Source organism: Dermacentor albipictus, chromosome 6, assembly GCF_038994185.2.
Source record: "Dermacentor albipictus isolate Rhodes 1998 colony chromosome 6, USDA_Dalb.pri_finalv2, whole genome shotgun sequence".
Classification (NCBI taxonomy): domain Eukaryota; kingdom Metazoa; phylum Arthropoda; class Arachnida; order Ixodida; family Ixodidae; genus Dermacentor; species Dermacentor albipictus.
In genome coordinates, this window is record NC_091826.1 from 69,201,868 (window position 1) to 69,224,090 (window position 22,223).

The following is a 22,223-nucleotide window of genomic DNA, read 5'->3' on the forward strand; positions in this document are numbered from 1 at the left end:
AGGCTGATGGCAGCGCCGTAGTCTCGCATGGCCACCGGCCGTGCCATGCTTAAAGGGTACACACTAAAGCGAAACAATAAATCAGTTTAGACTAATGAAGCATTGTTTGAGAACCCTGCAGGCAGTCATCAAAAAAAATAGCTTGATTGTTAGACGAGAAAATGAAGGTCCAAGTATCAGTATTTGAAATTCGCGCCGAAACCCCAGCATCGGTACGTCAGCGTGACGTCAGGGATTCCAAAGTATGTTTTCGCATTTGGGCCGCGTTGGCTGAGTATGGGTTCCCGAAACTTGCCACGTTTAATATTTGGTTCCTTAAGAACACAATGTAGTCAATCTGTACCGCTATCTATAATTAGTAGGCGCTAAAGGATGCCATCAAAATCCAAGACGTCACAGCTACCAGGTGAGGAAACTTCAAGTAGGCGTCGCCACCCGTATTTCGTTCTTGCGCTTTTTCTCGCTTGCCAAACGTCTTATCGTTGTAAGAGTGGTATTTTTGGTGCTGTAGAAAGGTAATTTACTGATGCAGAAGAAGTCATCTTTCACTTTAGTGTCCCTTTGACATGCCTTTTCTTGCCACATGTAGCATCGAGGTAAAGCAGCGTTGGGCTTTGTCGGCACACCGGTATAGACGGGAAAGAGGCCGCGTCGAATGACGTTTAATTCTCTCACTTTATTTCCCCTTAAGCCCGTTAAGCTCACTGAGAAATTCACTGAAATTCGCACTGAATAATTTTCAATTTTTCAGTGACTTTTCTACATTAAGTTTTAAATATTTAGACTCCATGCGAGAGCTGTCTGCGAGAACTTCGGACATCAAGCCGTCAACTATTTATGTGGATACAGTCCACTCGGAAATAACCTATCCGGACACTTGTGAATCATGCCTCATGAAAAACAGCTTGAAAAACAATGAAAGATGTGAACCCACCGCTTGAAGGTGCGCATACGCCGAGAGCAAACGCCCCAGCCTCCTAACTTTCGAGACATTTTCCTAAAAAAATCTTTACCTGTATTACCCAAATCGGCAGCACATATCCTATTTTTACAGAAATATTTCAATATATATATATATATATATATATATATATATATATATATATATATATATATATATAACACAATTTAACAAATTAATATCGGTTAAGGCGCAAGACTCAAGGATGCCTCAGCGAACACGCAGACGACCGGGGCAACGCAGCAACGTCGTAGAGAATGTCGTTCCAGTACACTCTCTGACAACGATAAACGATAACATTTACCAAAACGGACGTTTTTTTTTTTACATCACGCGGAATCGGACGTTTCCCGCTTGTTTTTCATCAGCTCCAGGTGAAGAATCGATGCTCCTAAAATTCGCGCACACTTTAAGATATCAGGCTTCACGTTGTACCCGCTGTATTATGACAGATGGCTCCGCAGCTACGTATTGTTGCGGCTTCTTTAAATTTTACTCCTATGGGCGCAGGCTTCAAGCCTGAGAATAAATGCGTATGCGTGCGTACGTACGTATGTTTACTACACATACGTGTGCGTGTGTGCGTGAGTGTGCGTTTGCGTGTTTCTTTTTTTTTGGGGGGGGGGGGGAGGGCAAAACGGCGACAAATAGGCTAATTCGATAACGTTGCCGATTCTCCCGCACGTGCCATCGTTGCGGCAGAGCGTTATCCTTTTCTTTTTCTAAATTCACGAGTTCATCTCACATCTTTAAGAACTACAAATTTATTTCAGGCGACCCGCTCCCTTCCTCCTCCCCCTTGTCTAAGCAGCGTTAACTCCACCCCTCCTCCTCTCCACTCACCCTGACAGTTCGGCTCCACGCCCGACCACGAGCCGTCCATTTGGCAGACGCGCTCCGTCACTCCGACCAGCATGTAGCCTGCGTTGCACTGGTACCGCACTTTCGTATTCACGCCCAGTGTTCCCGGAGGCACGTCGACGGCACCGTTGGTTATGGAAGCGGGCGTTGGGCAAGTTTTTGCGACAGCAGCTGCGAAGTTTTTTTGTGGGTGAAAAGCAGTGTTGCTAGCTACAGACATCGGTGGCTGCCTTGTGAGGCTGCGAGCTCTGCTGAACAATTATTGGCGAATAAACCAAGCACCGAACTCCCCGTTTTCGAATTCCGCGCTCTGACCACGGCGTCGATTATGTCGGCACGACGCCAGAAATTTCGTGGAATTTTCAGCGTATTAAGCCAGTTTCGGTGCCGCTAGAAGGTCCCCGAAAGTTCCCCGGCTGACCCACAGCCTCCTTCACTACACAAATATATTTTCTTAGTCACAAATACTCGAACCTCGTTATAACGAAGTTGAAGGGGAAGCCAAAATTATTTCGTTATATCCCTTATTTCGTTACACCGGCTATTGGCATTCACTGCAGTTTATGCCCGATTGTATGCACAACTTTAAACATCCAAAGAAGACTATAGGGGTCCGCGGCCCGCCGAACCGCTACGCGGCAGCGTGTGCGATGAAAAATTGAACACAACAGCAATACCCTCTCCGGTGTGTGCAACACGTGACTTCTTTAGCACCCGAACGCGACAGCCGTTGCGACAGCGTCCTTACGTTCCTATGTGATGGCCTTTCGCGTACGCTTTCCACTTGCAAATCATATTGACCGCAAAAAAGACGGGGACAGAGGAAGAAAACACATAAACAGCACAGGCGGTATGTGTTTTCTTCCTCTGTCCCCGTCTTTTTTGCGGTCAATATGATTTGCAGTACATACCAACTAGGCCAAACTGAAGTTCTTCTGAAGCTTTCCACTTGGCTCGCTTATATTTTCTTGAAACTGGCGAAACAGCGATGCGGTCGACGGGAACAAGCTATAGCACGCTACGATGCGAACGAAGTCCGTCGTGTTCGAGCAGCGCGCAGCAGACAGCAGGGTGCGCCGACTACGCCGCTAGAGGGCTTCTCCTAGAACACGCACCTATAAAGCGAGATATAAGAAGGAAGAAGAAGAAGCATGTGCTTGCTGCGGTAAAGCTAGGGAAACGACGGAGCATGTTTTATTACAATGTGAAGACGTCTACCCAGCAGTCGATTTAGGCACCACTGGCCTCCTTGAAGCCCTTGGGTTCAGCGGGAGCAGTCGTAAAGCAAACAGGTCCGCAGTAGGCATTAGTAAGAGGCGATAGGAGGATTGGTGGAAGAAAAGTAGGGAAACGACAAAAGACGGAGACGTACAAAAACACAGTTCGCAATAGGGGATCAGAAAATTTGGGCGTGGCAGTTCATAGTGTTTTTTTGTTTTCATTGTTTGACCTAGGTAGGACATTAGGCAGTATAATAGCAAGAGCTTGGTGGCGCAACCCACCGCCCCGTTCCAAAGGGGACGCTCATAACATCCATCCATCCATCCATCCTCCCCTACTTTCGGAGATGGTTTCACTCTAGCGAGATTTCGCAAACCCGGAGAAAGACTACAAGTTTTCCCGCTCAATTTATTCCAAGCGCCGGACAATTTAATCCAGGCACCATTGAATTTAATCGAAACGCCAACCGAATGTCATAAAGCGCACGTACCACACCACGGACGAAGGACGTTGTGGGAATATATTTCCCGTCGTCGGTGGATTCATGCTAACATGTCATCGCAGACGGAAACCGCTGTGCTTCAGAATACGTAGGATAAACGCCTCGCTGGTCACTGACGACTGTTGCACTGCTCCTGCTTTTGACAGCCGACGATGCGTTTAATTGTGGCACGTAAAACAGCCGCGAGGAAGAATGGGAAAGAAGTGGCTGCTGTGAGAAATTAAGGGACGAACCCTCGGTCCTCACACCAGATATATAAGTGCTCGAGAGGCGCAGGGAAGTGAAGGTTGGCGGATGCCGTGCAAGAGCGAACAAGGCTGGACAGAAGATATGCGTACGCCTGCGCGCACATCAAACGGCTGATGGTCGCACTTAGGCCTAGCCAACGCGCTATCCGCACCCATACGCGCTTATAGCTGTTCGGCACCGCAGAACTATAGGTTTCCGCGAAGCTGCGCTTACCGCGAGAATGACATACCTCCGGCCGCAGTCGGTGTATATACTTAAACGCGCAACGACGTTCTCCTCTGCTGGCCTCTTCGTCGGCGCGCTGTGGCTCGTCACAACTCTGGGGTGCGGGGCCGCCCGAAAAACTTGTTCACTAAAGCAAAACGATTCCCGTAAACCCGCGACCAGCGTACGTGTTTGCTCTCGTAAACTACAGGCGGGCTCGCCGTAGGTCGTGATGTGCGTAAAGCGAGCTGCCGGCCATCGCCTGTGCATTCTTGCAACGCAATCAGAAGGCACACATTTATTCTCAGACATTCCGGCGAAAGTGGCGGGGGATCGACCTCGCAGTCTGCACGACTTGCGGAGCTCGTTATGAACTCCTTTCTAGGCTAGAGCACAATACCCGGACGAAGTGAATTAGGCAACCGTATCGCGATCGGAATCTGCCCCTACAAGATGGCGAAGTAACGACCACTTCCCAAAGCTTCACAAAGAGTGACATCAGCGCCTCTCCTCAGTTTTTCCTTCCTCCGTGCTCTCTACACATCGAACTTGCCCAAACCAAGCTGGCCGCGTTTTGGAAGCTCGGACGGCGAGGGGAGCAGTGGACTGTAGAAATGACGTTGCCAGCCCGCATATTTTGACACCTAAATTGCGAATTCTAAGCCGATGTCCGCCCTCTTCGTTAGGTCAAACGAGGGGTGTGGACAAGCGCATTTGCATGTTTCGCACGTCGTCTGTCGGAGGGGCAAAAGCGGCCGCTCAGGCGGTACACTCACGCTGGCTCCGCACCGGACCACGAGCCGGCACTCAGGGAAACGCGCTCGGCTGTTCCAACCAACGTGTAGCCAGCGTCGCACCTGTACTGAACCCTGCTGTTCACGCCTAAAGTGCCTTGAGGTACATCGACGGCGCCGTTCGCTATGGGTGGGGGAGCCGAGCACATCGTTGAAGGCTGAGCGGCTGGAAGGTTCCGGTGAAGGTTGTTTCAGGTCAGACATGACATTCTCTCGACGTCCATTTTATTCATCGCTTTTCTTTTATAGCGAAGCTGTCTCTACGAGCTGGCGGGTCGCGTCCGCACGTAGACCAACAATTTTTCACACGAGGGCCGATCCCGAAGATAGCGCAACGCCGGACCGACCCGCGGCGGAGGTGCAGTTCGCCATTAGGGGCCACGCATACAGAGCTTCGCTGGTCATACTTCTTCAAAGCGTGGAAGGGCACCGAGTTTATTTCTTAAATTTTTTATAGCGACAAAATTTATCCCGACACCTATGCCACTAGTTCTTGCAGACACTGCAATGACATCGCTAGCCTATAGTAGACCATATGCTCTGGCGTTGCCCCTCGTTACGAGGCACAGAACAAATCAACGAGGACAAGTGGCTCTCCGCTATCAAGAGCCCCGATGCCGGGGCGCAACTATGGGCTGTCCAGAGGGCCCACGATGCGGCGGTCGGGCAAGGCCTGACTGTCCCAACGTGGGAGCAGCCCGCAGCGCGCTGAGTCGCGTACCTCAGGACCTTATTAAGTTTTGCATCCATCCATCCATAGCAATACTAAGGCCACTCCAGGCGAATTTCCGCCGTCGCCGTTATGTTCCATATAAAGTCCAAATGCGATAACATCACGACCGCGCGCCGTATGCAGTAGGTGCGTGCAAAAGTGAGCCGAGAGGAACGGTGGCTTGATGCAGCGCTGTTTTCTCGCGCTCGCAAGGGAGGAAGGCGGGGAGGGTGCACGCAGTTTTCTCACGCGCGCAAGGGCGGAACGGAGCGATGTGTGCGCGCTAGGAGGAGCGGAGGAAGGGGGCAGGTTACTGCGTTATCTCCTCTTCTACTCCAGCTGCGGCGCCGCAGCGCGGACTAGGCACCCTAGCGCGGACGCACGCGCCCTCTCTTGGGGGGCAATCTGCGCTGGGCTCGAAGGCTTCCCCGACCGGAGATAGCTGATGGCTTCGCGTGCGCTGTGTTCTCGCGCGCGCCAAGTTCGCGTTGAAGCGAGAGGCAGCACGAAAGGGAATTCGCTCGCCGCTGCTGCCGCTCTTCGTCACGCCAGCGTTCTGGCAGCGAATGTTCGCGGTCATCGAGCGAGATGTGTCCGTGTTTGGCTGCGCACGCGTGGCAACGTGCGTGTTAATTTGGAGAACGTTTACATCAGTGCATGTAGCTGATAAAACGACTAACCTTAATTCGTATAGCTGACTAATAATTTCCCATCGCAATCAACGCTTCGCCTGCCGGGCGAAACTGCTTCAAGTGAAGGTATAAACCCTATAAACCCCTCTAAATCATAACGGCAAGCGCCAGAGCGCCTTAAATGCTAGGATACTTTTTTCTACGAACCAGTTTCACTCTCGGCACCGAGACAGTTGACGAGCCATGACGTCACGATACACTGGCTTGTTCAGTTGTCGCGATCGCTGTGTCAGCCACACGCGGGCGCTGCCAAAAACGCGCGCGCAGCACTTACGTTTATTATGCTAGCGATGCCAATTACAGCTGAACACTCCAATTGAATTTCCGCCATCGAGCTCGACGTCGCAATGAGGTTCCGTACGAAGTCTTAAGTGCGGCAAGGTCCTATTGCGCCCCGCACTCCATGCTGTAGGTGCATGGGGAAGCGCTTCGTGCGAGGGTGATAAGGATGGTGGCTTGACGCGCGCCATTGCTGGAGGACGCGTGATAAAGCACGCGCCAGGCCGGAATGGCGGGAGGTGGGCACGCGATGCCACAATCAAGCACCCCATAGGTATTCATGCAAGTGGAAGGGGTTAGGCAGGCGAGCTCCCGTCTCCTTCTCGGATGGATGGATGTTATGAGCGTCCCCTTTGGAACGGGGCGGTGGGTTGCGCCACCAAGCTCTTGCTACTATACTGCCTAATATTCTACCTAGGTTAAACAATGAAAAAAGAAAAAAACACTATGAACTACCACGCCCAAATTTTCTGATCCCCTATTGCGAACTGTGCTTTTGTACGTCTCCGTCTTTTGTCGTTTCCCTACTTTTCTTCCACCAATCCTCCAGTCGCCTCTTACTAATGTCTATTGCGGACATGTTTGCTTTACCACTGCTTCCTCTGAACCCAAGGGCTTCAAGGAGGCCAGTGGTGCCTAAATCGACCGCTGGGTAGACGTCTTCACATTCTAATAAAACACGCTCCGTAGTTTCCCTAGCTTTACCACAGCAAGCACATGCTTCTTCTTCCTTCTTATATCTCGCTTTATAGGTGCGTCTACAGCCCAGTCGTGCGCCACCCACGTCCTATGTGTGGAATTCCCACACGTTCACACGGGATTATTGGATATGGGACGCGTTTTTTGTTTCCGCTGTATCTTTTTTACATGCCGGGAAGCCTTCAACGGCTGTTGGCGTCGCCAGATTCGTCTCGCTGCGCACTCACCCTGGCAGACGGGCTCAGAGTTCGACCACGAGCCGTCGCCCTGGCAGACGCGCTCCGCCACTCCGACCAACGTGTAGCCCGCGTCGCACCGGTACCGGATCTTGGCATTCACGCCGAGCGTGCCCGGCGGCACGTCGACGGCGCCGTTGACTATGGAGCCGGGCCTCGGACACGTCGTCGCACCAGGAGCTGGGAGGGTTCGCGCAGAAGCACGTTTCCGTCACCGAGCGCGACTCGCTCGATCGCGACGCTGTTGGCGCATGCGCTGACGTACGTAAGCAGCGATATCAACGTGCGCCATGGTCGCGATACAGAATGTGTTCAAGGATTGGCGCTGCTTTTGAAGCGAAGCCTTTACCTTTAGGTGTGGCGCGACAGCTGGCTGGCTAGAATAGCAGCTTGGGCTTGTTGGTTTTCCATCCTGCTAGTAACAGTAACAGCGCAAAATGTAGACAAGGGACGAGACCAGAAGACACCACAAGCGCTGACTTTCAACAACGTTTATAAGAAGCCGTGTTTCTTTCGGAATAAACGTTGTTGAAAGTCAGCGCTTGTGGTGTCTTCTGGTCTCGTCCCTTGTCTACATTTTGCGCTGTTACTAGCAAGCTGGCTGGGTTTCTCACTGCATATGGGTGGGCTCAGCGGGAGAGGCGTTGCAACTGCAGCTCAATAAATAAATTGCGGTGTGTCGGATGGCGACCCCCGGCATTGCAGCTGCCCTATGCTCTGCCGCGAATAGCCAACATATATGCGCACGCATGGCAGAAAGGAATGACCTCGCCACTGGTCCCTTCGCGTAAGCTAGCGCCTTGAGCCGTTTGGCGCGTGTGCGAGCCGGGTCACGTGGCAACACTTCCCTCATAAAAAAAAGAGAGCGCGCTTTAGTTCATCGATTCCCTCCTTTCCTGGTGGGAGCCAGCGCTTCGCAACACTGTGCCACATTGTCCTGCCTTTGGGATCGGCCTATGTCGGCGGCAGTGAGGGCCGCGCCCAGCGTATCGCGTGTTGTATATATACACGAAAGGCGAGACACAAGTTTGCGACATAGTTCTGGCGCTGCCGCCGCGCGCCTCGTTCCAATGTCTGCGCTGGACCGCGAGGTGCTTGAGGAAAACGACGCTTTCCTTATGCAGCCGACTCCCGTTTAATTCGATTTCTCGCTTAAATCGAACGCACGGCGAGATACTACACGTTGCCATGGAAAGAAAGCTTGCTTAATTTGAACACGAAAGCATGCCGCTTTAGGGAATCGCAGGAGTCATGAGGGAGGTAGTGGCCGAATACTGCACCAGGGAGACCAATTCATGTTCTGGTGAGGGAGTGCCTTTGCTGAAGCTTAGTGGGCCTTCCCAATTTGGTTGCACCCGGTCTAGTATAGCTGCACTGGTGCTCGGCATTTCTTGCTGGTGTCAGGCACCACTCCAAGCCTCAACATATGGTGGACTGGAGGAGGATTCGAGCTCCTGACCTTCAGGTTAGAGGCCCGGTGTTCTACCTCTGCTCTACGCCACCACCACGAAATGGCACATTACTTTGATAATCATCTTCGGTTGTATCTGCAGAAATATAACGGACGAGTCCTTTCCCCACTACATCGTGGCAACTCCACGAATGCTTGCGACACCGTCAGCGCTGCCGGCCTACACATATTGTAAACGTGCAACAGGCTGCTAATGCGCTGAAAGGTCGTGCCAGCTTGCATAGTCTTGGGCCGACAGGAATCGTGGCTGCAGCACAAGCGTTCTCGTTGCTTTGTGGTGTCTGTTCCTTCTGTTGAGTCTTCATTTTCCTGCATTGTTTTCGGTTATGAGCATCGCACTTCTGATCCACGTTGGAGGGTCAAGCTAGTTCAGGCCAAAACGAAGATTAAAACGAGTCTATGCATGATAAAAAGAAAGTAGCGAGCATCCGCTATCAATAATCCTGCAGCCACCTGCACAGTTCGACATTGAAATGTGGATCAACATTCCGACCACTTTTTTAATGCTTTCAGACCAGTCATTCAACGGATCAAACTGGGCTGATGCTGACGTTTCCCACGACATTCAACAGCTAACGTCAGAATGCTAGTCAGAGCAGCCATATTTCAAGTGGCAAACATAAGTTAGCAGCCAAAGCTAGACAGTTGCCGTGAAGCCATCATAATCCCCCTCCCTCTTTCTTCCTTTACTTTTAATTGCGTCGAAACCTCAAAATTTAGTATTTTATTTTTTACAATCAACCAATCATCACATGTGCGTAGAAACGGTACAATATCTCCTTTATGCATACGCCAGACGACGCGTCGGAAAGGTCGCGGCTCTCACTAATGTAACCTAATAAAATATACTGGAAACTTGAAACATGGTTGCTCGGTAAGACTGTCAAGGGTTCGGGCACTTCTTAAAACACGTTTTGCACTTCAGAGACATCACACGCCATGTCAGACGTTGTAGCGTGCCACTGCTGCAACTTGCAAGCCTAAGCTACAGTTGAGTATTGCTAATTACACTTAAGCCTTCCACACTTACGTTTGCCCTCAGTTATAAAAAGAAGAAAGAAAGAAAGCATACTGGAGGACCTTGCTAACACCACCACAAACAGCAAGCAAATCGTTGGCATAACTTTCAAAAACTTGTCCACTTCACCATATATGCAACGCATCATAGTCATGCCAGAAACTGCCGCAAGCACAGATGCACGCGCTGTATGACCTGCCATGCTGTTAAGCCTTTTCAGGTCACCTGACCCCAGTGAATAGCCTTTGTCGCGGGAACATTGCTGTAGTTCGGCACCCCCGACAATTTCAAATGATCAGGTAGAGACCGCACTAAAATGTTTACTGTATTAAAATTCTGGTAATATTTTTTGTTCAGTACGCTTTCTTTTAAAAGGAACTGTCGTACCCAAGCCATTGGCATGCACAGGGACATTAATTTGGGTGGCCAAACTATCATACATTGTTTTAAATATAAATTTTTTTCTAATTAATCTATTACAGCAAAGGCAATGAAAATAGAGTTAGGAAGAATGCTTATCAGAGCGACGTGATTTAGTGCGCGTCCCTCAAAGCAAAAGCCTGCATCTTGACCAATGCTGAATTATTGTATCACAACTGGTAGGCAGGAGTGGCTTGCTCAACATAAGGGCAAAGGCAATCATAAATTGATCGTAGGACATGGAGCTAATGGCTGTGCGCAGTTGTTGTGGGTGCACAGTTATTAATGCCATTTCCTATATCGCTATCGAACAAATACCTGTGTAGCAAGAAATGTTTCTTGCTGACAATGTCCGTCTACCCACATGGCCTACCTCGAGAAATGTCAGGACCTAGATATGACATTTTCCATTAAGAGAAAGTGTTGCACATAAAAAAGAAACACCGAGTATGCTTATCTATGCTTCACTTCATTCACCGGCAAACATGAGGACGCTGCAAAAAGGTAGCTCCGGCTCATTGGTCCTACTTCTTGACATAAACTGTTGCACAGAAACACAAGGACAGAGGGAAACAAATATTTCCTGTCGTAGTCTAGCACATTTCCTACATTTCCAATTGAGTTTCGCACCACGGTTTCTCACATCAACGGTGGCTGCCTCTATCATCTCCGCAATTGTAGTGGAGAATCGAGGCAAGCGGTCAGATGGACATAAACGCAAATAAAAGACGACAGTAACACAAGCCGCAGTCTATTTGGTGAAAAAGGTATGGTAGCAAAGGAGCAGCACCTGTGATGGTTACAACCATACAAGAGTGTGCGCGTGCAGAACACAATGAAGCCACATTCACCCTGGCTACTAGGCCACGTTTTAAATGGCAAAATTAACTTTTGCCTCATATCATCTCATTTTGCGGATGAAACATCTGATAGTTCGTTATTAAGAACATGATGGATCTAACACACTACTGGCACCGCGAAAGTTTGTTACCTACCTGATGGCACCCCAGTCTTTTGAGTGTCATTTTGGCAAAGTTTGTCATAGTGTTGGCGGTACGCGTGTAGCGAGAACATAGCCAATTTGCATGCATCATCGCAAATGACGGGCCGCATTTAAGCAAGCTCGCTGAAATCATGAGAAAATCATGCACGCAATGATCATGGCGACATGAGGAACACACACAGGACACTGATGTAATTTTCGTTGTTTTTTTTACTACACTTTTGTACGTTCGGCGGGGGCAGCCTGCACACAGTGCAAGCGAGAACAGAATTTGAATTAAGCACCACAAGCCGGCGCTCGCCTTGGAACGCACCAACTCGAACATTGCTCTGCCACAGTGCAAGCTTTTCGAGTGTACAGCAAATCTCATAGCCCCCGGCCACACAGGTAACTTCGGATCATGATTGAGCACGATCGGGAGAATTTCTCGCTCATGATTGGCTCCCTTCTAAAACATGCGCAAGGGAGCCAATTGCAACTGAGAAATTCTATGGCAATCGAGCTCAATCGTGGACCCAAAGTGGCTGTGACATCAGTATTAATAATGCCCTCAATGCTCTGAGCGCAACGTGTCACAGACTATGAACCGAGCATGATATGGTTGCACACATGTGTGGATCATGTAGGCTCATTGAAAACAGGGCTATATCATAGCAGGGAGGGCGAATGAAAACATTGCCGCAAAGATCACACACGATTCACAATCACAAGTTACTTGCTAGAAGGTGCACATGGCAGTTCAAGAAGTGATGTAGCCAGCGCTAACACACACACAAGTGAGCATGTGTTGAACAAGAAGGACGTCAAGGATAATTGCGATGAAATGTGCAAAGTAGGCCAATAAAAAAACAGCTTGAAATGCTTGGTATGGCACAAGATATTGTACACATAATCACTCCGCAGAAAATTATTTGGTAATAGGAGAAATGCTAGAAAAATCTTTCTGGAATTTTTTTAACTGAAGGACAGCACAAAACCAAGTGCCAACTTATAGGCACTGGTGGAACCACACTAATAATTCAGAAGATACGTGCCTGATGGACATCACTCCAGACGTTTGCAAACACATATGCACACAAAATATAACACATTGGTTTGTCCTCACATCCCCTACAGAAAAAATATGAAGACAGGAATTGAGATTCTCAAGTAGAAAAACATTTTCGTCATATAAAAAAATCTTTGCAACAGGGTGAAACGTACACAAAATACTGGCCAAATCACCTCAAGTAATCATGTTTCGGCTAGCTCATATAAAGTTTCATGATAATCATGCTGAACTTCATTCAATAAAAACACAAAGGGACTTTGGATATATACATCTTATCAGTCATTTGGCTTGACAATTGTGCATTCAATCTACAGCTGAATCAAGGACTTGAAACTGTCGAGCTTATCAGAGATTCCAGCTCAACACAATTTGCATAATGTGCTTTCAAATTACCTGCAGTAGAAAAGTTTCACACATCTAGAATGTGTGGCTACAAGCTACGACAATGCTTGTGATGAGTTCACACATGAGCCACATCTACTGAACTGTACTAAACTTGTCAACACACGCTGCTAATGCCACCTGTGGCACCTGCAAAGAGTTTCTTTACAAAAAGTGGAAACCTCCGCTCTTAAAGGCACAAGCGCAAGGCACAAGATGCGGCAGGAACATTGATGCCACGACATAGGAGCAAAGGTCTGCGACAAGTGTGTATATTACAACACTAAAGGCCCATTCACACCAGTGACTTGAAGAGGTTGTGCGACCAAGTTGGCTGCTAAGCGACCAGTTGCAAGTAGTCAGGAATGGTCACTATGGTTGAAAGCAACTGTTTTGGGTCAGTTGCACGACTGCAGTTGCAAAGCTGCTGAACCAATCGGCCGCACAGGACATCTGCACACACTCATGTTTATTTTACATTGCGATGGCAGTGTAAGCAGACACGAAGGGCACCAATCGCAAGGTGTTTTAGTGCGACGATGGAAAAGTCGCACTTGCCGGTACGAACATCAATCACCAAAAGTCGCTCCTTGATCGACAGTTGCGGCTGGTCAGGTGGCCTCTCTGAGTAGTTGGTGTGAATGAGCCCCAAAGATGCTGCTTGTGCAAACACAGGAAACGATCTCGCACAAAGGTTACTGTAGTGAGCGATACTTGGGCACTTCATGACAAAACCAGGTGGACAACTGACTGCTGTAGGAGCTTTCATATGCAAACAGGGGACAATAAAACAGGGGCTCCAAAAATTACCGACCAGCACATTGTTCAGGGCAGAGGAAAGAGGAGGCAACAAAACACTAATCATTACCCTGCCTCCACCTTTCCTTCAGTGTCGCGCTTTAATGCCTATTCTAAGCGTTCCTAAAACGTCACACAGTCTAGTTCCACAGAGCTCTGCGAGTACAGATTCTTGGGAAATAAATGAAAAAAAAAACAGTCCCTATTCACAGTATGTCATGGCATGCTTGAACACAAAGTAAATCGAAGGGAAAGAAAGTTCATGAGCTATCACTAAAGGTCTCACAGGTCCGTACTTAAGGTAGTAGTCATTTTCTAAAAAGGTGGTTCTTTTTTTCCCCTCCCCCGTCACAAAGAATGGCAGGCATTATATGTCTGCCTGAATCAATCAATCGTTGGCATAACATACAGGTTCCTTTCACTTCATTCTATTCCTTTCTCATCATCCAGCATACACAAGTGGCTGATCTCAGAGATAACGTGGGCAGAGGCCCATTCATAGACCACTAACAAAGGACAAAGAATAGTATTGAAATAGAATCATTACATTATTCTGGCCCATGTCTTAACAGTGAGATTATATACTAGGCCATTTATTTTATTAGAAGCAGACTTATATCTCCTGTCGTAGATATAACTACAAGTCTGTTTCCATTAAAATAGATAACCTGGTATATATATCATGTTTTGGCACACACATAGAACATAAGCGGGATGGTATAACGTACCAATTCCTTCTGCAAAATTCTATGCAACTCTTATCATCCCCCATTCACAGCCTGGTGATATCCTGTTGACAATGTGGGCAGAGCGCTGCTCTGGCCACTGATGAAGCCCGATAAGAAATGACATTAAAATAGAATAAGTAATTACACTATTTCGGCCCAATACTCTGAAAACTTGGTAATCATTCGTTGCTTACAGTGGTCACATGTACGAATCTTTCTTTCATGAGTGTCATGAGACCAAGGCCAACTTTTAAGTGTGAACACCTTTAGAACTTTTCCCATCTGGTTCCGATTCTGGGCATAACGTCACATGCGTTTGACCCATCCTGACAAATTTCACCACTCTACAGAAAACCAGCACGAGATTTTCAAGCCCGATGGCGCAGCAATATGCGGCGCAAAATGAAAATCGTAAGCAGAGTACATCTAGATTGGTTAGCATAACGCAGCGGTATGTACAAGCATCAGAAAGGCATTTGAACAAGCATGAATGTGTTGAGGTGCTTCATTTCTTACATTGCAGCACAGAATTTACATCAGCATCGCTCATTTAAAAAAACAACCTTCGAAAGAGCCCTTTGACTCTGAAGTGATTCTGTAATTCCCTGCAGGACGATGAACCCTTTGCCAAAGCAATGATCGCAGGAGCCCAGCCCTCTATGGTACGTGGAGGTGACATACTTGAGTGCCAGACTGTAGATATACTAGCATCTCTCTCTTTCACTCCCTCATCTCCCTCTTCATGCGTAGCGTAAAAAACTCTAGAAAGTCTAGTTAATCTGCCTGCATTTCCTTCCTTCAATATCACCCTCTCTCTGTAGTTTCCTACACATAGTCCAGGCTTATTTACAAAAATGCATTAATAGCACAGCATCAATAAAGTAATGAGAGTAATTTGAAAGAAAAATGGTGATTAAAGGGATCAATACTATGCCATTTTTCAATTTCTAAGTTTTTTTTTTTTATGCAAGTACAGTGATGTTGGGTATAGTCTGCAACTTTACTATATTTTCACAATGACCGAGAGAACAGTTTGTAAGAGACGGAAACAATGAAATAAACGTTGAACCAGACTTTTGCGAGACTAGAAAAAGAATTAATGCAAGCGGGAACACCATCTCCAGAAAAGGCAGTGTTTTGGCAAGTGCAGCAAATGCATGTAAAACGCAGTAAATGCTTTACCGGAAAGACAAAAACACTATCGAAAGCTGGATGCTGTGCAAAAGATAAAAATATGGAAGGTGCAGTAAGAAAGGCAATGAAAAAAAAAAAACATATTTGACAAGCAAATGTAACATCACCACTCCTCACAAGATAACTGTAGCTTCTCCAGAATGCTATGGTCAATGCACAGAAAGCAATGCATGTTGTTCATTAAGAATACATCCAGCAGCAGGAATGCTGCTTCAGACAGCCTCCAAGACTGTAGCAGAAATAATTAGCTCACCAGTTCTTGAACTGCTCCCATTTCCACATAATAGTTCAATGCGATGCATTCTCAGTGTTGTGGTGTCATAATTCCAAAGCTATCCTGACTAGGGTTGCTACCTGTTTGGTTTTCAGCTGGTACAGTTTCTTGTAGATGGTAACAGTTGCCAGTTCAACCTATACCAATCTGTCCCTAGTCCTGGTTGGATGATTAATGAATATGTTGCGACAACAATTATCGGTAGATTGAGTTCATTAGAAGGCAAAGTAAAATGAGTAAACTATACTTACACATCGGCAACAATTTGGTAAAACTTCAACAGCTATGTGCCGATTTTTATCTGCCCTCAATTAAATGTCTTGTATGCTGTGCATGGTAATGCAACTCGCTAGTTCAGCTGACAACTCACGTTGCATTAAAAATTACCAAAACATTGCTTTTTATTTAGTTTGAATGTGTGGTGCCTGTTCAAAACAATAATCCAATGGCCCTCCTTCGTACCCTGTATGCTTACAACCCACATTCCAGTTGCTCATTGTTGCAAAAGTGACAACCCTAACCACGACACTATTGGCTAAAAAAATTATTACTAGCCGTTTGGCGTAGCACTGAATATATTTTGCTAGCACTCCCAGCAAAAATATGCCTCACTTTGTTTTCAGGTCGGAGTGGCAGTAAATCAATGACCCTTGTAACAGGTACCTGTACAGTGTGTTGAGGTAAGTCATAATGCAAAACACCTCTGTTGTGCTCAATTTGCTGACTAACGGCTGGTGGTTCTTAACAGAAATGCTGGTAGCCACGATTTACTTTCATGGCTGAGTACTAAGGACATTACCGGCACTACACATATAGCACAGATGAATGTTGATACAGTGAGCGCTACAGCAATAATGCAATGAGATATGCAGGTAACTTTCTGCTTGCGTGCTACTGGCAGTCTTAGGCAAGTCATCGCTTAAGCTTAAATGTAACAGGACCAATGGGACCTAATAAGAGGACTTTCTCCTAATCCTTCAGCCCTTTAAACTCAAGACTCCTTGCTCTACAACGCAAAGTTCAGATAGCAGCAAAACTAAATTTCACTAGAAGGCAGATATCAGTCTGCTTATAACAGCAGCTAAGCCAGTCAACTTCAATGATACATTACGTTGTGCACCATGCAATCCTTGCTGCTGCTTTTCAAGTCAGCTACAAGATATTCCATTCATGAATTTCACATACCTGCACATATGTGAGAGAATGAAGCCCACTGGCTGCACATGGTTGCCTCTTGTAATCCTAAGCCAGCATGCCCATTTCACGTGTATGAAACCGGGTGATCAAGTAGCAGAAAGTACATAGTTCAAAACCAGGATGCATTACTATAGATGAGAGTGGGTCACCTAATTTTTTTCAGGCTTAAGCCATCTGACACCGTATCCTTAAACAAACTGAGCACTTTGGCAATACGTCACCATGCTTAGCAGCCCAACGCTTCCATCGCAATGCCACAAAAGCAGCTCCAGTCTGCCCGTAGATATGGGACACTCTGCTGGCGACCATACGAATGAAAATGACTTGAGGCAAAACCACGACACCTATGCACCTAGATGCTCAAAGCAGTGCGACAACGCCAACTATTCCATGTTAGCTCAACTCGTGCAACACACCCGGTCTGCTATTCACTTAATCACACAAAGACAGTCACACACTGCTCACAAGTGCTGGACAAGAAACCATGGCCTCCAGTTTTCATGCCCGCTGACCAACAAGTTGATGTTGAAAGCTAATGGCCTGACAATCTGTTGGGGACAGGCCACTGAGCAGCGATAGCCTGCAGGTCGCCAGTCTGTCAACCTGCGCCACATTGCGCACGGCTCATAAGCTCGTCACAGGAAATGGCTTTCCCAGCCTCGCCACCTCGTCGTTGGATATTGCATCGTACGGTCCCGGCTTTCGTATCTGCCGCCTGTAGCTACGAGGTGGAGGCGTATGCCGCCGTCTCCGTCGCATGATGTAAAAAAATCCTAGGCAGCACAGCACGAGAGACGCGAGAACTGCGAGACAGACGCTGAGTATGATGATCCATGGCGGAGGTGCAGTGCCTACAAGAGAGACACCAAGATTTATTGGCAAATGAGGGAGCAATGTAGCAAGACTTTACATTGTTGACACTGATCACTGAGATACATGACAGACTTTGCATACTACTACAAGGTTGTATACAGTGTGTCGTGCACTGAGACACCAAAATTCTAGTTGTGTTATCAATTTAAACTGCCGAGTGCTTCAGGGGAGACCTTAAGTGATTATTAAACATAATGCAGCAGAGATTAGGAAACAACTTTTGTTCCACAACACATAATTTGCTTCAACATCTACACAGCAGTTTTCTTGTGCATGACAGTAGTTCTTCATTTTTTTTTAGTATTAACAAGGCATGAAACGATGCCAAGCAATTTACTGAACGATATGATAATAAAATGTGACAATGTTGCGAAATTTAAGCACAAAGAAAACAGTGGTAAGTGCCAAACCATCACTGAAATTGTTAAAAGCATGGATCACTACGAACGCCTATGTAAACAAACTGCTTTCTTGCACATTTGCTGCAGGTGTTGGGCCTGACTAGAATACTGAAATACTTCTTGTTATAGCAGAAGCCAGGCGAAAATTACCCTCCTGCTTTTGTTAACCATAAACAGAATAAGTGGTTTAAAGAACAAGAATGTGTGGCTACATCCATGTGTGGCTATCTGGTGCACAGCAATTTCACTTACACAGGCAAATTTGCATTTGTGAACTCCAAAAGCTTCCCTGAGAACTCTTGCAGCTGCACCAGATTGACTCATGGAATTCGCCATAAGCAAGCAAAGCAGGCGGCCGTACATGTCTTGCAGACGTCAACGAAGACACTTAGTGGTAAACATTTTCACACCTCTAAACCCGTGACAATAGACAAAAGCAGCTAGGAAGATTCACTCACATGTTGGTGTCGTTAGAGGATCCCATACGCCTGTCGACCTGCACAGGAGCATTGCAGGCCCGTGCAAGGTGTAGCCTTCGTCGCAGGTAAAGAGGACGGACGCATTGATTTTGAAGCCGTCACTGCTGAACAGCTTGCCGTTGGTTGGACTTGACAGTGGGCTACACTCTGTCAGCAGCAATGCGGCGCAGAAGCGCGCATTTTGAAAGGTGCAATGCAGGAACGAAGAGGAGAGACGGGAGTAGGAAGCACCAAACCGCATGCAGACGCCAGCAAGAATGTAGCCGCAACGAAGACAGCAAAGCCCGGGGACAATGCAAAAATCAAGTGGCGAAGTCACAAGAAGATGGGGGAACAAGGCCGCAACAGAAACAATAGTTTCAGGAGAGTTAACAGTGAAAGGTGATAGACACGTGCAATGATATTCATGCCCAGTGTGCAAGCAAGATGAAGACAAAAACACAAAAGAAGAAGGGAACAAAAGCCCATTTTGGTTTCAATCAAATCAGCCAAGCCAGGGTAGGAACAACACATGATGAATGGCACAGCCATTTGAGACGGAAGGAAAGGAAGTGGCAGGTTTTTGTAGGTTTTAATCAACAACAGTGCAAAGAAAGCAGCCCAAGGGTTGAACGAAATTGCACGATATGAACCAAGCCAGGAAGTAAGGAATATGCAGGTTTGGAATGAAAGAAACATAAAGTGTATGAAACCAGAAGGACACATTTAATGTGCACGGAGAGGAAGAAGGCAGTAAAGGGAAGACATGCATATTGGCAGTGAACAAGCGACAGGCCACGTGGATGAAAGAGGGGTAAAGGAGGAAAAAAAGAACAAACATAAAAAGTGCGTTACGAGTGTGACCAGTGCAAATTCCTTGGCATAACTGAGTGTGAGTGAACATTCAGATAACGTAAATGACAGGAACAAATTTCGACCAACACTGGTCTTGCATTACCACATTTAGGGATCTCTTCCTTACACGGACTACTTACTCACCGATGAATTCCGTGTGCATAATGAAGCACATGTTTTCATCGTGTGACACGTGACTGATATGGTCACAAATGGATCAATATGGCCATGAAGTCTAATGCATTAAAAAAAAAGAGAGAGAGAGAGAGGATCGTATTGAATACTAACGTGTTGCTGGTAAAGGTGTACTAGCAGTTGTAGTTGGCGGAGGACGGGGTGGAGGCGATGACGCTGGTGGTGCTGGTGTTGCTATTGTTGGCAAAAAAGAAAGCAAATGATAACATGACCAGCCAATACAACAACTTCCAAAGATAAAGGAAAACCAGAGCATGGAAGGATTTGCAAAAGGCCGGGTGACCAGAGAAAAATGGAAGAGTGAAACAGCAAGAAAGTTCGAGTGACAAATGATGGGGCTGAGATGGACACAAAATACAGCGCCTGGTTAAATCTCAAAAATAACCTTTATATTAAAGCTACAGTATTAGTAGCAGGACTTGTAACTTAAACTTCACCTGAAGTCAAGCGACATGATCTTGTATTGACAGAGCCCTACTTTACATGTGCCCTTCTCACCTAAAGCACGCAAAAATAGCAGCACTTAAGAAAACTCAACAATGAACAAGGTTCTGCTGCAGTTCCATTCAACCATGAACTGTCGAGACAATAGTAGCATAATGGCAAGCATAAAAGGCAGCATTGGTGTGTATGTGCGAAGAGAGACTGTTTTGATCCAACACCCTTCTCGATATCGCATTCAAAAAATGTTCTACAGACACTCAAAGCTTGGCTCCCACAGAACACTATGAAGAGAAGATCAAGTAACAAATAAGGGTTGCATACAAGATTCCATTTCCCAAAACTTTGTAGCATGGCAGTGTCTGAGCCAATCATGGAGAGAAAAGAATGAAAAACAAAATACGTCATTTCAATAAACAGTCCCAGGACTCATTTACGCAGAGTTCACAAAAGCAATATCATTGAAGATCATTTACTTTTTTTACTGTGTGTTGCAAGTTTACATTACTTTTACTTGACAGATGATTTCAAGTTACAAGCATAACTTTTCCCATCAATTTAGTGCCAATACAGAAGAACGAACTCCGCTAATAAACTTTCTAGTACAGGCACATGTAGTTTAGTCCACTGTGTTCGCACGTCAAAAACCTTAAATTGGAACTGGAAGAGCCAATTGAGAAGATTGGCCACAGAGCAAAGTTAATATGCATATCGCTGTTTGCTACCCAAAGAGGCCAAAAGAAGCAAGAAAAACCACCCAGAAAGAGACTCAACACAGAGGCGGAAGGAGAACACAAGATGGATGGCACACAACATGCATAAGAATGGGACAAGTCAAGCCAAGTCAAGCCAAGAGTGGTAAGCTGAACCATGCAGGGATACTTTACAAAAGAACAAAAGCTTACGATGTCAGCCAGTCTTGATAGCGGGCTAGCACTACTGTTAGCTATGCCTGGCTATCTATGGCAGAAGGTATGATTAGTACGAGCTTATGAAGACAGTGAGGTATTCAGTGCTGTGCTAAAGTTAGGCCATTGCTAGTTCATAAATTATTTTTATTTTTTTGCATTACTGTGTTACTTTTACTCATGTGTGCAACGTATTTAACAGTGCATTGTCTAAGCACTTTTGGTACACACTTCTACACACACCTGTACATTGCCTATTTTGTGTGCTCAAATGTATGTTGGTTCCACAACAAGTTGTTCTTCATTGATGTTAATGCAAGAGGTTGTTTGTTACCCAATATTATTGCTACTCGCATTACCAGTGTTACTGTTTTGGTAATGTCATCCATACTTTATGCTCAAGTGATTACACTATACATTTTTTTCAATTAATTTTTTTTTTGCTCGTTTTGTGTACAAAGTCATGAAACAGGCAAGTTCTTGTGGTGTTGCCCTGTCTGTCATCGCTGTCCTGTCTGCTTGCTCACAAGCACTTTGTGTAGGCAAGGAAAGAAGAAAAACAAAAGGAACAACCACTTCAATCCATGCAGGCCATCCAACAACAAGTCAACAAAGGAACACACGTCACCAGACAAGGAAACCACAAGATGGAGAAAAATCAGTAAGAGAAAGGGTGGGAGGCAGTGCAGCTGGAAGACCAGTGGGACACAAAAAGGCAATCAGAAATTGACAAACGTTTTTGCTTTGTGTCCGTGCACGGTGGTGGATCTGGACTCCACTTGAGGTTATCGCCGCACCGGGCAGCCCCTCGCTGGCCGTCATCGCAGACGTAGACGACGTGGGCCCCGACCCCGTAATCACCATTGGTTTTAATTTCTCCGAATGGCAGCTTTGGTGGCGGGCAACGCTCTGAAAGGTTTTCCATTGAAGCCAAGTGAAATGCTGACACCAGAGTCAAACGGCATTAAAACAGACGAATAAAACTAGAAGAACAAAAAAAGAAAAAAAGAAAAAGAAAGAGCTCAGCTCTCATTCAACATTTCCCTTCATGCTGCATTCAAGTGAATGTCGTGCAGCTTGAGCGATTTGCAGAATTTTCATCAGTTATGCAGAGGCAAACAACATAATAAAAACTACAAATACAGTA

At 46.5% G+C, this 22,223-nt stretch overlaps 1 protein-coding gene across 8 annotated transcripts in view; it reads right to left on the bottom strand.

Moving 5' to 3' along the window:
* LOC135910521 (CUB and sushi domain-containing protein 3-like) overlaps positions 1 to 22,223 on the bottom strand; it is a 79,271-nt gene that overhangs the window by 24,308 nt on the left and 32,740 nt on the right. For 5 of the 8 annotated variants that reach the window (XM_065442588.2, XM_065442584.2, XM_065442582.2 and 2 more), the window contains exons 6-7: positions 7,402 to 7,590; positions 1,805 to 1,993 (exon numbers count right to left, since the gene is read on the bottom strand). In XM_065442588.2, the coding sequence (XP_065298660.2) occupies positions 1,805 to 1,993; positions 7,402 to 7,590 (378 nt within the window). Of the gene's footprint in view, positions 1 to 1,804; positions 1,994 to 7,401; positions 7,591 to 11,505; positions 17,797 to 18,677; positions 18,846 to 19,820; positions 19,902 to 21,811; positions 21,986 to 22,223 lie in introns of those variants that run through there. The other 3 variants (XM_065442589.2, XM_065442585.2, XM_065442587.2) reach the window with 2 other exon arrangements.